The sequence below is a fragment of the Lepisosteus platostomus genome, chromosome 2 (genome assembly GCF_059453375.1).
Source record: "Lepisosteus platostomus isolate fLepPlt1 chromosome 2, fLepPlt1.hap1, whole genome shotgun sequence".
Lineage (NCBI taxonomy): Eukaryota > Metazoa > Chordata > Actinopteri > Semionotiformes > Lepisosteidae > Lepisosteus > Lepisosteus platostomus.
In genome coordinates this window covers 528,575-543,643 of record NC_142612.1, presented here as the reverse complement: position 1 = coordinate 543,643, position 15,069 = coordinate 528,575, and the positions used below count along the sequence as shown (strand labels likewise).

Below are 15,069 nucleotides of genomic sequence, written 5' to 3'. Positions count from 1 at the left end.
TGTATTGCAATTTAACACATGAATAAGAAAATGAAATGTTAGTGTGTGTACAGCAAACACCTAATTATTATATAAATATTTTAACATAAAAACCCAGTGAAAGACACCAGTGTGCTTTGTACTATACAGATCGATCTCATAGATATTAGTAAATCAACTCACATTTTTTTTGTTCTTAGGTGGATCTGAGTCTGCAATATCAGATGTAAGTTCTAATGTACATATTATTCCAAAATATTTTTTTTGCAAAAAAAAATGTACCTGCATTTACTACTGCTTGAGATATCTTCCAGTACCTGCAGTATGTATTTCCTTCTTGTATTTTAGGGAAAAACGTATAGCATAATAAACAGAATAGCAACACTTTTGTGAAACACTGCTCTGTATTTTTTCTCATCACCACTCTCTTCCCTGCGTCCATCCTTGAATCAGTCTGGAATAGGTCTGAAAGAGCAGAAGGAGTGTGTGGCTGCTTCTGCCTCTCTTTGTGTAACTGTACAGGAGTATTAACCTAATGACTGTAATCCTAATATCAGGAATATCTTGCTCAACGTTTCCCTTGTCCTGTCTCCGCCCGTCAGCTGCAGGTCCCCTCCATCAGCACCTCCTCCAGCCGCTGGTCCTGGGACCCCGAGGAGGAGAGGAAGCGCCAGGAGAAGTGGCAGAAGGAGCAGGAGCGCCAGCTGCAGGTAAGAGTTTACTTGCTTCCGTATCTCTTCGCACCTCACCCTTTTTGGTGAAGCGATGATGCTTTCTTTCGCAGACATCAGAACCATGTTTCCCTTGACCGAAAGAGCATGCCGTACATTAAACCTTCCTGCTTTGTCACACATGCAGTGAAAGATCCCCACCCCATTCACTCCCAGCCCGGTCCAGGTGTTGCACATTGTCCACTGCTCACAGGTTTCGCCCACCTGTCTAGCTAGTGACGGTGACCTTGCTGTCATTTGCAGGAGAAATACAAGCGTGAACAGGAGAGATTGGAAGAGGAGTGGCGCCGTGCGCAGCAGGAGGCCGAGAAGGAAGGGTCCAAGTACTATGAGGAGGTATATATGGTGCAATTCCGAAGGTTCCTTTTGTTCATTTTTTTAAAAGAAATGCCTAATACAATGATATTTCAAGTTGTCATATTCTGATAAACAGTTTCATTCAATTATAATGTCCTATGAAGATGGCTAAAAAACTTCTAAACTTTCTTAAATCAAGCTACACATATTTACCTTTTCTTTTGCTTCTGTTGTATTATGACTTCATTTCAGAATTGGATTTTCTTGCAAATTGGTCAAGAAAAAAGGTGTTTAAGATTTTCTAATGATAAAATTAAATTCCAGACGGGCAATCTAGCCCTAATTTGTCATATATGCCCGAAGATTGGACCCTGTTTGACCTATCTTCATATAAATCTGTTTTTTTTTCCCCCCGATTCCAACAGGAGCGCAGGATAATTGAAGTCAACACTAAACCCTGTTTGACCCATCAGTCCCCTGACTCTCCCCCAAGCCCGCAGACATGGTCTTGGAAAGATCGAAGCACTCTGGGGGAAGAGTCATCCAGGATCACTGAACAGAAGGATGTTGCCAGGCTGCAGGACGAGGAGGCCCAGCGGCTCAAGCAGCAGCAGCAGCAGCAGCAGCAGCAGCAGGAGGAGGAAGAGGAGCGGAGAAGGATGAGGCAAAGCCAGGAGGAGGAGGCACGTCTGGAAGAGGAGAGGAGGAGGCAAGCGGAGCAGGAGGCACGCCAGCGCCAAGAAGAGCAGAGGGAGAAAGAGAGGAAGCAGAGAGAAGAGGAAGAGCGCCAACGTCAAGAGGAACAGAGGCGCAGGCAGCAGGATGAGGAGAGGAGACGTCAAGAAGCTGCTGAAGAACAGCACAGGGAGCAGGAGAGGCTGAGGCAGCAGCAGCAGCAGCAGCAGCAGCAGCAGCGGTATGACCTCCTCTTTCTCAAGAGAAAGTGTTGGACGCCTAAACCTCTGTCACCGCAGTGCTTAGTTTAAGGAGGATGCACAAGCAAAACGTCAAATAGCAGATAAGAACAGAGGCTTGTACGGTTTGTGCCCGACAAGTATCTACATTTTGTAAACAGTACCACATGATGTCATTCTGTAAATGTTACTCTTTACTCTTCTCTGTCCTCTTTTTTCCTAACATTTAACTGCTATAAAATACTTCTCTTTGCTATTTCCTTGGCTGCACTAACACAGGTCTGGCGATACCTATGGTTTTTCTAAAATCCAGCCTGAAATTGAAGTCTCAGACAGGTTAGTATGACTCTGAAATTCGAATTATATTTAAATGAACAAAACTAAATGCATCACAAATCACTATAAAATATGTAATGGACTTGTGTATATATATATTACAGTAAATAAGGGTGATATTGATTATTTTTCAAAAATGTGGAGAAATACCCATCAGTTTATTTTGATACCATATATATTTGTTTTTGTGATTTAGGAACAAGTCAAAGTCTACTTCAGATCTTGATGATGATTACACAGCAGACGGCAAAGGTAAGTTTATATAAGGTATTCTGAAGTGCAATGCAAATTTATTGACTGTTTTATAGACAGTTTGCATACAGTATTTCTGCTAAATGTATGAAATAATTTTGGAAATAGTTCCGTTTAGAAATATGACCAAACTTTTTCCTACTTAGCTTAAGCATGTCAATAAAAAAATGTTGGAGCAGCAGATATCAACTATAGTAGATTTTGAACTACTTTGGTTATTTTCAATTTTATATTAATTAAGAGCAAATAATGTACCCAAACTGAGAAACCCACAAAAAGCCTTTTAAAGCCAGTCTTCACTATCTTGTTAAATAAACTGGAATGTATATTTCCAGTTCTGAGCTAAAGATAGGAATATATGCTGCTCGGGGCAGTGGCTCTGTGACTAAGGATCTGGAAGGTTGCTGGTTCGTATCCTGCAGCCGGCAGAGGAATCCTACTCCTTTGGGCCCCTGAGCAAGGCCCTTAACCCCAGCTGCTCCAGGGGCGCCGTATAAATGGTTGACCCTGAGCTCTGACCCTAAGCTTCTCTCTCCCTGCCTTTGCGTCTCATGGAGAGCAAGCTGGGGTATGTGAAAAGACAAATTACTAATGCAAGAAATTGTATATGGCCAGTAAAGTGATCTTATCTTAATTTTTTTTTCCACATGAATAAGCTGTCTGAAGTGTGCTTAATTAATACTTCCCAATGCTAATGACCTTATCCCCCTCATGTCAGTTGTCTGGTATAAATTTCAAGCTAACATACTGGGGACTGTATTATTGTTGTACACGGTTTCATTATTTCTTTTTAAGTCCTAATATACGGCAAAAAACATTATGTAGGAAATGACTTTTGGTCATGAAATGAACTACCTTTTCATACTATTCACACATTTTTTAGGAAGGAAAGGTATCATTACAAATGAACATATGGGTCAGAGTTTACAAGACCATTATATTTAATATTCTCTTCACCGGTGAAACAGAAATGTTCATTAAAGTTTCAAAATAAACAAGGTATAGTCGTATAATCGTGTACGTAGGTATTTACTGCAGACATGGGGGCATGGCTCAATGGCTGCTGGAGGAGGAATTGAGGAGGAAGAAAAACAGGGAAGTCCAGAAAATGGTGGCAGCATCTGAGCTGGAGGCAGAAAGAAAGCAAATCCTTAATTTGATGAAATATGCTGACCCAGAGAGAGGTGGGCAAAGGCCTTTAATCTGTGGCCTTCACACTGATCAGAAAAAATAAAAAAAAAGTTTTGAATGATTGGCAATTGTGTGTTGATTGGAATATCTCTAATCATTTTCATCATTTATTTAAAATGCATAATTCAGAATGCTGGTTAAATTCCTCTACCATTTATTTTTCCACCATTCTTTTATGGCACCTACATTTCTATAAATAAAATACAATTTACTCTTTCTTTAAAAGTGTTCATCACCAAGATAATTACCACCACTGTCTGGCATGTACAACAATAGTTCTTGCACAAATCTTTTTTAATAGAGAATAAACTGTTGACAAATTGGTGATCTTGAATCAATTAAAATAAGGTCTTTAAAACCAAATCATTTCATCAAATACTATATCACGTCTTTTCATCCCTTAATGTTCTGCTAAGTCTGGACTTTTGGTTGATTTCAGCCACCAGCAAATCCATGGACAGCACCTGGAGCAGAGCAGATTCTCAAAAGAAGAAGGACCAGGCTCTCTCTCAGGCAGAGCTGGAAAGACAGCGGATCATTGAAGAGATGAAGAAGAAGAATCAGCTTGTGACTGACAGCAGCTGGATCAGACAGCGCAGTGCCAGTGTCAACAAGGAGCCAGTCAGCTTCTCTGGGCCAATGAGGAGGTAAGAAGTTAAGTCCTTACTGTCAAAAACAGTCTATTTCAAGGGTACTTCTTTAAATATCTTCAGCAAACAGAACTTTATGAAGGCCTCTCCTCAGCCTGCTGGCTATTATTTCTGACTAAACAGCTCTTACTAAAAGATCAATCAATGAGGAACAGAAACAGATGGGAATGATATAGTACATGACACTCCCACAATGATGTTTTTTTTCCCTTTTGCAGAGGACCAGTTGGATACATTTCAAGCAGCACTTCTGAATAAGGGCAGTTCTGAAACTGATTTTGGATAGTCTGATGGAAATTGATCCAGGGTTGAAACCAATTACAAATCCCATTTGACCTTTTAAGAGCTCAAAATAAATTGACAAATATAATAAGCCCCAAATAAATAATTTCAATAAGTTAGCCTATGGTTAAGAAATCAGCTGGAGCAAAAAATTAAAATAGTGTTCTTCCGGAATAAGATTTATCATTATTAATTTTTTTAAGCAATAAGCACAATTGATAAATAACGGCCATGATCATTCACCTCTGATGGCCATGATCACACCGATCTCTCCGTTCTCAAAGTATGGTTTCTTAACTCCTATAGCAGAAAAACATCAGAAACTAAAATTATCCTGAAACTTGGTTCACATCTTCCCCCTCTCTCAACAACAGACTAGTTTTCTTCTAATTCTCTCTATTCATTTGTAGGTTTCGTTTCACACCTCTCCTCACCTCTCTCGACCTCGCACCAATTGATTGGCCACTCTGCTTCTCCCCTGCTCCTGATTCCTCCTCTCTCCCGACTTGTTTTCCCATGCTAATTATCTTTGCTGACTGCCCTATCTTTCTTACACCTGAAGACGGCTCCACAGCAGAAATATTGTTTTCTTTCTTCTCTTTTCAGCACAGAATAAACCTATTCTTGTTCCTTTGCAGCCTATGCATGCTGACGCAGCTACCCACCTGAACTACATCAAACTCTTAATATCCCTACAGAGGCCACACAAGAGATGAGCTACCTTCTAACTATATATAATGCAACCTGCAGTTAAATCTCTCTGTTTCCCGAATGCCACAAAATTAATAGGAGCCTATATCACTATCCATAAAAATGCACCCTAAGCAGGAAAGCCGTTTCAAACTGAGGTATCTTTTACCGAGGAAACCCAAGATCCCTAAAAACACAGAATAGCATGCCCTCTCTAACAGGGTTAGGATACTTGGATCCAGCCAGGTTTGATTTTGATGATCATGAAGCAGGTGCTCTCGCCTGGCGCAAGTCACAACTCCTCCGAGACTTCTCTATCCTCTCCTTGTTGCCTGCTTCTTCCTTCCTCTCCTGTCCCCCTTCTCTGAGCTCTATAATGTGATCTTATATTGTCTGTTTCTGTCCTGCTCCTTTGCAATCATTAACCCACAACTTACTTAGGTATACAAAGATAAACTTTACCATTGTTTCTGCTTAAGGGACCCCCCCCAGACCTCAGCAAACATCCTCTTTCCTTTGAAGTTTGAAGTGTTTACTCTTCCCAGTGTCACAAACTTTAAAATCTAAGAGGCACTTCTAAGTCACCTAAAGCTGAAACAGATCATTATTTTGTTTTAGGTACCAAGTCGAAAAATAGTATCAACCTCTAGGATTTGACAGGGAGGGAATGTGTGACATTTCAAATGCTTTTTGACCCATTAGCAAACAGTCCTCAGTTTAAAGATGTAATTTGTGCTTTCTCATAAATGCACTTCATATATCTATATTCCTTCCAAAAAACTCTACCATTTTCAGAGGCGAGTCGCTTGACAACCTGGATTCCCCTCGATCCAACTCCCTGAAGCAGCCTCCATGGATATCCAGCTCGTCCTCCATCTCCTCTTCTTTGGTCCAGGACTTCAGCCGGTATCCCCAGCCAGTGTCCACATCCAATCGCAGCTACATGCGCACACCTTCCACTCTGCCCACATCCCTCTCCATGGGTTCCCTGAAGCAGGGTCTCTGGAACCAGCCCTCTCCCGATCTGCTCTTCCAACAGCAGCAGCGCAGCAGGTGAGACTCCCCGCAGCTGCACCCTAAGGGCTGGTATCCCCTCTTCTTCCTCTCGAGAAACGCGACCTTGTTTTACCGTTTACTTATACAGCCATGCAACACTATTGTCAAATGGTAATACTCGGCTGCAGAGGTGGGAGTAGCAGTGGATCTGAGGTGTAGAATGAACCCACATTCTGGGCGAGGAGCAGCTGAGATGGGGCAACCTGCAGGCGGCGGGGTTGTAGCCAGCTCCAGACACAAGGAGGCGTTGTCGTATGCGCACACAGACGGCATGCTGTGGCAGTGTAGGAAACCAGAAATAAGCACAGTCTGAGATTGTGGTCAAACAGGTGGGGGGTGCAAAGCCGATGGAGAGGCACAAACAAGGTCCAAAGCACAGAGGGGGTATGGTTCGATGGGTCTGGTCAGGATGAGGTGAGGGTCAGATCCAGAAAACTCGGTAACTCAGTTTGTAGTGGGGACAGATCTACAAGAAATTGTGAGAGTGAACAGATTCCAAAGAACAAAATAATAATAATAATAATTGCTTACACTTATATAGTGCTTTTCTGGACACTCCACTCAAAGCGCTTTACAGGTAATGGGGACACCCTCCACCACTACCAATGTGCAGCATCCACCTGGATGATGCGACGGCAGCCATAGTGCACCAGAATGCTCCCCACACATCAGCTATCATTGGGGAGGCGAGCAGAGTAATGAAGCCAATTCATAGATGGGGATTATTAGGAGGCCATGATTGATAAAGGCCAATGAGAATTTTGTCCAGGACACCGGGGTTACACCCCTACTTTGAGAAATGCCCTGGGATTTTTAACGACCAGGGGGAGAGTCAGAACCTTGGTTTTACGTCTCATCCGAAGGACGGCGCCTGTTTACAGTATAGTGTCCCCAACACTATACTGGGGCATTAGGACTCACATGGACCGCAGGGTGACTGCCCCCTGCTGGCCCCACTAACACCTCTTCCAGCAGCAACCTTAGTTTTTCCCAGGAGGTCTCCCCTCCAGGTACTGACCAGGCTCACACCTGCTTAGCTTCAGTTGGTTGCCAGTTGTGAGTTGCAGGGTGATACGGCTGCTGGCAGTACAACACACAGCAGGAATCCAAGCAAGGCAACACTAGGGAAACGGGGGCAAGGAGAAGCTAGGGCAATGGAAACTATGGACTCAAGAATTCAAAGAGCTTTATGGTAGAGCCCCAAGCTCCATCAGATACAGGTATTTTCTGGACCAGCTGAACTGGGAGTGGTCGTAAATTGTTTCCAGGTGGTCCTGGAAACCATGACAACCACTGCTGGGAGATGGTTTGGAAGGTAATGTAACCATCTGCTGTGTCAATACTGGTTAACCCCACAGCTTGCCAGCGAAGGCAAGCATGACAAAAATTAATCAAAAGGTTTTATTTTATTTGAAAATGTCAAGGTAATTTCTGAAGTAATAATTTTCCTAGTTCCACACTTTTTTAGTTATGTTTTTTTAAGATGTGTCACAAATACATTTGTTAAAACAGTTCATGGTTTATCTTTAAGGCACTTAAAAAAGCCAAACATCGTTTTAATGTATAGTTGAGAAAGCTGACCCCAGCACTTTGTGTGTTTTTCTTTCTTTATCTTGATATGGATCTCTTTCAGCATAACAGAGAGATTCAATTAGGTGGCTGTGTCAGCATACAGTATGTAGGCTGCAAAGGAAGGTTTATTCCATGCTGAAAACAAAAGACACAACCTTTTGTCTTTGGAACCTTTTTCAGGTTTACCTGTGCCAAAACAAAGAAATGTTTTCTTTCATGGATGTTAAATTAATTTAGTTATTTAAATTAATGTATTATTTGGTTGGATAAATGCTACTACACCTACATGTACCTGAGGGACTTAGACATATTATAGATCTCCAGTCACATTTCCATTCTGCAATCTAGGTCAGTCAGTGGGAAGAAAATCTGTGCATACTGTGATGCACCTTTGGGCAAAGGAGCTGCCATGGTCATCGAATCTCTGGGTCTTTGTTATCATTTGCAGTGTTTTAAGGTGAGATCAAGGACTCGGCATCATGGGAAGCTCACGCTGTACTGATGAACAGCTGCATGTCTGCAAATACTAAGCTCAGTTAATTTGCTTGCACTAATTATCTACTGCGTATACTGTATGTGTATGATCCATGCAATTCCTCCGAGACTGGAACTCTTAAAATATTGTCTCTAAAGATTTAAATACTTAAAAATGGAAAACATTGTTTTTCAGGTGGAATCTGAGTGAGCAGTTTCTTTATTTTTATGACAGATGTATAAATTGAGAAGTTAAAGAAAAATCTGAATATAGACTATAACAATTCAAGGAAAAAAGTATAAAAAAGACCAAAAATTTATTTTCTGTACTAAAGTCATACTTACATGTTTATTGTAAAACATCTGCTGTTATTTACTTATCTCCTAATACTAACATTCCATTTGAAGTCTACATCTGTTTTTAGCGGGTTGTTGAAATTCTTTATAGGATGCATGGATCCTGCACTTGGGACTATGTCAGTGCCAAATTGAATGCATCACAAAAATATGCTTCTTGTCAGCTCTCAATCACTTTAGTATTTATTTTGTAGTTGTTGCTTTAATTTGTTATTTTTCAGAAACATCTACCATTTACTGTTTTAAAGACATACCGTTTTGCTCATTACATTTTTTTCAGCTATGAAAAGCATTTTTATTTTCCTCTGCCAATTTTTGCTTCTTCAGTGCATCATTTTGTCACCTCCCTATTAACATCTTTGGCTTTTGCTTAACCCCAGTAGAGGATTGGCTGGTGCACTGACTAAAGGCTCACTTCTTACACTAAAGCAGCTTGTGGCTTTTCACACGGTGTCTGCGTGTTCCTCTAAGGCAGTGCTGTTTTAAAGGTTACATTCTTTCACTGTTGTCCTGTGCAGTGTATTGACTGTGGCTCAGATCTCGGTGGATCAGAAACAGGAGCTGAAGTCAGAATACGAAACCGCCAGCTTTACTGTAACTCCTGCTATCTCAGATTTAAAAGTAAGTGTCATTTTCAGTTCTATTTCTATTTTCTACTTTGATCAATGGACTAAGCAGCATTTGTAAACAGCAGAAATGAAATATATTTTAGGTCAGGGAATCTGGAGCAAGACGAAGGGCCAGAGAGAGGTACAGATATGCGTGCGCAACAGTAGGTCACAGCTGCAGAAAAGGGCATGTGCACCTAACAGGGGCTACATCCCCAGACCACACTGTGTCTTACTGGACACTTGTCAACTGTCTTAGTGGACATGGATCTTGGTCAGGAAAGCCTTTCAACCTCCCACACCTAAATTGGAATATTGTGATGGGGAATACAGAAGTCGAATTTGAGATGGTTGAAACGATTAGTGACTGCTTCTTAATCCATTTAGTAAAACACCAATTAGTTAAGAAGTTCTCTTTCAACTAATCTTATTAACCCTCTAGTGCATAGGCAACGTCCTGGGGCCGGCAAGAAACAGATCGATTGGCTTTTGCAATCGAATTTGAAAATGACCGTTTGAAAAGCTGGTCTGATTGGTGAAAAACGATGTCTTTCATCGTATTTTCAGCCATTCAGAGTCATTAGGGGGCGGGACTTCCCCTGGGAGCCACTGGCTGCCTTCTGTCTGCATTCCAGCTGTCAATCATTGCCCCAGCAGGTGGTAATCAATCAGTATCTTATCAGTGGTAAATTTTTCAGACCTGAAGGCCACTCTAAAGTTTTTTTTCACTTACAGCAGATAAGGCTCTTTAGCAGTGCCTATAGGCTTTTTATATCAATTGCAATATCTTTTACATGTTATATAGGCTTTCAATAACTTTGATGATCATTTTTTAGGGGAGGCGAAAGATTTCATTCTAGGTCCAGTCTTAAAAAAAAAAAAGAATTAATTTTTTCAAATTGATAGATTTATCACACATTTTTATCCAAGCTAGTACATACCTATGACAAGGCCTGTAAGCATTTTGAGGCCTAGAATTTGACAACTTTGACCTCTGAAGACCTCCCCAAAAAATGTTCCGTATCTTTGTCTGCTGAACGGACACATTAAGAGATTAAAAAAATTGACTGTTCACACTTGAAGCCAAGGGGGATAGCTTCAGTTTAAGACCTGAACCAGGCTTTTGCTGTGTTCTGCTACAGGAAATTTAACAAAATATTTAAGAGGAGAAATTTCCAGGTGCAAATTTTCTGTAGGTGGTCTGTGACAGGAAAGGGATTTACTAGGATATATTTAAGGAAATCGGTGTAATTCCACCACTTGGAAATAGGATATATGCATACTTCTAGTATACATCAAGAGATACCATCATCACAAAACGTAAGTTTACAATTCAGGGGAAATATTTTTGAAAGACTATGAAGGAATGAGGCAGAGTTTGTTTAATAGACTCTTGTACGGAGCTAGTTATAGAAGTGAAACATCTGAAACCTTGACAGTTCATTACTGGCTGACGTGTCCTCTGCCTTGGTTTTTACATGCCATTTGCTTTCTTCATACCTCTTCCTAAAACAGTGCAGTTTCCTTATCCAACATTTTGATTCTACTGAACAAGATAGTGCAGGCCACAGTACTGTAACATTTATTTGCACAGCAGTGTAACAGTGCTTCTGTTTTTTACTGATTCATGAACAGGGGCTTTTACTGCCTGCTGGCAGAGAGCATGGTTCTGTTATAAAATAGTGTATTTCAGGAGTGATTAACCAAACTCTTGATCCCACTTAGCTGGACAGCCCACTGCCATGTGATGTCACTGCAGTCAAAGGTGACTCTCTACAGCAGATTGAAGAAGAAGCTTCAGAAGACAAATATGTATAAATACTGCAGCAATGGCTATAAATATTGTTGCAGAGAAACATATTGACACTCTTCTTTTGAAACATTCACTGATTCGCTTAGTTTAATAAACTATTTTATCAATAATACATTTTCAAAGTTTATTGAGCACTAATTTATCCTGGAAATCAAACAATAAGGATTCCAAGTAAATTTAATATTTTATGACGGGGTTGCCAATAGATTTGTTTCTGACTGTAGGTCATGTCCTTTTCCTAGATATTAAGATTATATATATATAATCGTGAGTCTTTATCAAATGATTGTATAATTCATTTTTGTGACCTTTTGTTGCAAGAGAGTGAGCTTCACAGGGTGACTCCTCTATACCAGAATATCACTTTCAGCCTGTACAAAGTATAAGGGACATGCATGTATATTACAGAAGTTTTATTAGATATGATACATGTATTGTACCTCTATCTAGTTAATGAATCATTATCGTGACCTTCAACTGGTATGAATGATTTAATTTCAGAGTAGCATTATTTGGCTGTTCATATTAAAAGTAGTTGATACTTGCTATTTTATCATTTCTTTTGTATCTTAGTACCCCCCTCCAAAAGTTTTTGTTGAACAATTTGTTTGCGGTCTAAAATATCTATCACGGTTTATCAACAATGTGCCTTTTTGATTTTCTTTTCTTTTGTCAAGGTGACAGATTATTATATATGCAATGAATTACATTGGGTATTTACATTTTTGGTATAGTGGTTAGAAAGTTCTGAGTTATGTTTTTCATTGAGGTGCTCTATTCAATGCATTTTGGGGAACAAAGATTTTTCCTAGAAAAGCAAGTGTTATCATAACTGGAATCTAAAAAGTCTATTCTTTGTTCAATTATGTTTGTAAATAAAATTATTAAATCTGCATTTTTTGTTTTTGTGAGTGTATGAACTTCATATTTTCCTAGCTACAACATCTTTGATTAAATCTTTGGAATGACACGTCTCTGGTTATCTTGTCTACCGATTGTTGTTTTTTCTTGAGATGACTAAAGATTTGTACCATAAGACGGTTGTGAAAACGAGGTATAGATAAGGATTCACTTTCCTGCATATGCATAATGACATTTATCTATTGTTTTTTCTAACCTGGTCTCAAATTGTTCATTCATCCCTGCGGTGCACATCATAGAGGATTGTTCTTGTCATACTTTGTGTGGAAAGGAACATGGCAGTTTTGAGTCATATATTGTAGTACATTTACAATTGTAAGGATGTGCCTGGATCATAGTTAAGAACTAATAAAGATTTTTTTAACACCCGTTTCCATTCTGCTACATTTTGCCAAGATTGGTATTGATATCATCTGCAGAAAACTCTTATGATGAACTTTTATGATGCCTACCATTAGTGATAATGAGTAAATTGCATGATTGGAAAAAGTACACTGAATATGAACCATTACATTGTTCCTTACCTTGGATGTATTATATAACTACTGTAGAATGTAAAAATAAAATAATTATCTTAAATATTTACACATTTCAACTCAAAACGCATATTCCCAACAAGCTTTCACATAATTAGCTTTATGTGTCTTTCAGATTAGATCACTGGACTGTAATTGATTAATCTGTAACTTGATCTTTACCAAGACACTATCCGGTGACAGACACGCAGATGGTTTTTATTTAGGTTCAGCTTTTGACAGGTATGGATCAGCACAGACATTTGCTTAAAAATAAAATTAAAAAATCTTTGTTTAACAATTTTCACAGAACAATTCACTTTCAAACTGTAAAAATGATGTTTGTAGGACTGACATTTGTTTTACTTCTATTTATGAAAAAGTGATGCATAATGAATAAATACTAAACAGTAGTTCTGTACACTGAGAGAGCAAAATGAGTTTGAGTAAAATTATTTAACTAAAATTGTCAGGTGTTTGAACTGAGTTTGTTTCCCTTGACTGAACTGAGGGAACACATCTTGAGCTGATATAACTCTTGACTGTTGCATTTCAGTTCTGGTCAACTAGTGGGGAAGTGGAATTGTGATTTTTGGGAAGAAATTCCCTTTTACCCAAGACAGTAGGTCTATTCAGTGATAATTTGACAGAGTGCTTGAGTCAGCAGTTTTTGTGTTCCTGCATGCAAGTCCAGGAGAGATACTTTTCCAATTGGCTGCTGCAAGGTTACATAGTTCTAGGGTTGCAATACCATTGATTCAAAAAACAATGTCACGGTCCTGGTGGCTAGATTTGTCTCTTGACTCCTTCCGACGATCTAGGGGGTTCACTTTGCAGGTACCACTAGCAGACGATCCCGACAGGCCAGCCTTCAACAACTGGCTGCAGTTGCACAGAAAGGGTGATTAAACCTCCCAAAGCGGTCCATCTAGAGGTTGATCAGGTACAGTAGGTACATAAATACTATCGGGATTATAGTAATAGCCAGGAAGGTCAAATCTGATGATATAGTAATGGTTCATGAAGAAAATTGATCATGATGCTTTGATCTGTTTTTTGTTCATATTTTGTTTTATTTTTAAAGCATTAAAAATTCTTTAAACTTTTTCATCTTTCATAATTGAAATGAAATTACATCCATCCATGAAGTGATAAGTGCTAAAATAAAGGTCCTTATAAATAAATGGATAGGTGACTTCTAAAAATAAGAATTGTTGTTTTGTGCACAACTACTGTATGTCACCTAGCAATTATAACAGGTGCTAGGGCCCTTATTAATTTGCCACATTAATTTAATCTCCCAGACTTGCCAATGCATTCGTTAACTAGACAATTATCATACATAATATCCCATTTATTTTAGTCTAATATTCTACCCATTACACACAATACAAATCATTCACCATAGTCACTTACTGGAAGAACAGTACAAATCCCATTGGAACTCAGTTACCAAAATATGTCCCCAATGAGGTGTCCAGCAGCAGTGTTCTATGAAACCAGCTCGAGTCAGTGATGTAACGTGATGCCTTCCATTACACCAAGGAACAAGAATGATACTGTGTATACTTTTGATGGCTCTTAGGAAACTTCTCCAGTCCCAGCCTTCCTGAACAATGCGGTTCCCTTCTGTCCTCCATCTTGATTTATCCAGTTTAATGTAGGGGGGAAGGAAGATGATGCTGGAGCCCTTCTCAGCTGCTCCCTGTAGAATCCATAATATCTACATCCTCTCCTGGTTTCAACTACAGTGATCATGATCTGTCCCACAAAACTTCTTCCAAAAAGATCCCTATTCTATACTGACTGGGGCTTCTTATAACACGTTTAAAACAAAGGATCCTTACTCTTCCCCTGGGGGGAGGAAAATGTTCAATTAAGCATTTGGGTAAGAAGGCAACTCATTTGGGCAAGTAAGTGGGTAATCAGGTAAGTGTTTGGGTAACAGGTACACTTTTGGGTAAGCAGGAAAGCTTTTGGAAAAACCAGTAAGCATTTGGGTAAACATTTGGGCAAACAGGAAAGGAGATAAACATTTGGGTAAGCAGTTATGCATTTGAGTAAGGAATTAAGCATTGCTTAACTAGATAAGCATTTGACCAAACAGGAAACCATTTAAAAAAACAAGTAAGCAGATAAGCATTTGCCTAATCAGGTAATCACTTGAGTAAATAGGTAAGATGGCTGATTGGGATGAGTGAGGAGAGGAGGTATGAGACGAGGGAGTGCAGACGGCAGAGGGCAACCCATTTACTGCCAGTCACACCTCACCTGGGGAAACTGCAACAAGGCCTGTCGCTCCAGTCTTGGACTGTACAGTCACAGTAGGCAATGTAAATCGAAAAACTGACAACCACGGCGCAAAACCATGGTCTCTCGAGACAGACAGATGCCATCTATAAGTAGGTTAGCATTTGGGCAAGCATAACAG

At 39.7% G+C, this 15,069-nt stretch overlaps 1 protein-coding gene across 19 annotated transcripts in view; it reads left to right on the top strand.

The window, feature by feature from the left end:
* Positions 1–12,492, top strand: part of lmo7a (LIM domain 7a) — a 72,418-nt gene extending 59,926 nt beyond the window's left edge. For 15 of the 19 annotated variants that reach the window (XM_088644445.1, XM_088644435.1, XM_088644440.1 and 12 more), the window contains 12 exons: positions 180–205; positions 582–689; positions 954–1,046; positions 1,433–1,923; positions 2,201–2,257; positions 2,454–2,509; positions 3,535–3,693; positions 4,140–4,347; positions 6,118–6,375; positions 8,299–8,407; positions 9,300–9,402; positions 11,115–12,492. In XM_088644445.1, the coding sequence (XP_088500571.1) occupies positions 180–205; positions 582–689; positions 954–1,046; positions 1,433–1,923; positions 2,201–2,257; positions 2,454–2,509; positions 3,535–3,693; positions 4,140–4,347; positions 6,118–6,375; positions 8,299–8,407; positions 9,300–9,402; positions 11,115–11,137 (1,691 nt within the window). In that variant the 3' untranslated portion in view covers positions 11,138–12,492. The remainder of the gene's footprint in view (positions 1–179; positions 206–581; positions 690–953; positions 1,047–1,432; positions 1,924–2,200; positions 2,258–2,453; positions 2,510–3,534; positions 3,694–4,139; positions 4,348–6,117; positions 6,376–8,298; positions 8,408–9,299; positions 9,403–11,114) is intronic. The other 4 variants (XM_088644442.1, XM_088644447.1, XM_088644441.1 and 1 more) reach the window with 4 other exon arrangements.
* Positions 12,493–15,069: the final 2,577 nt, after the last annotated feature.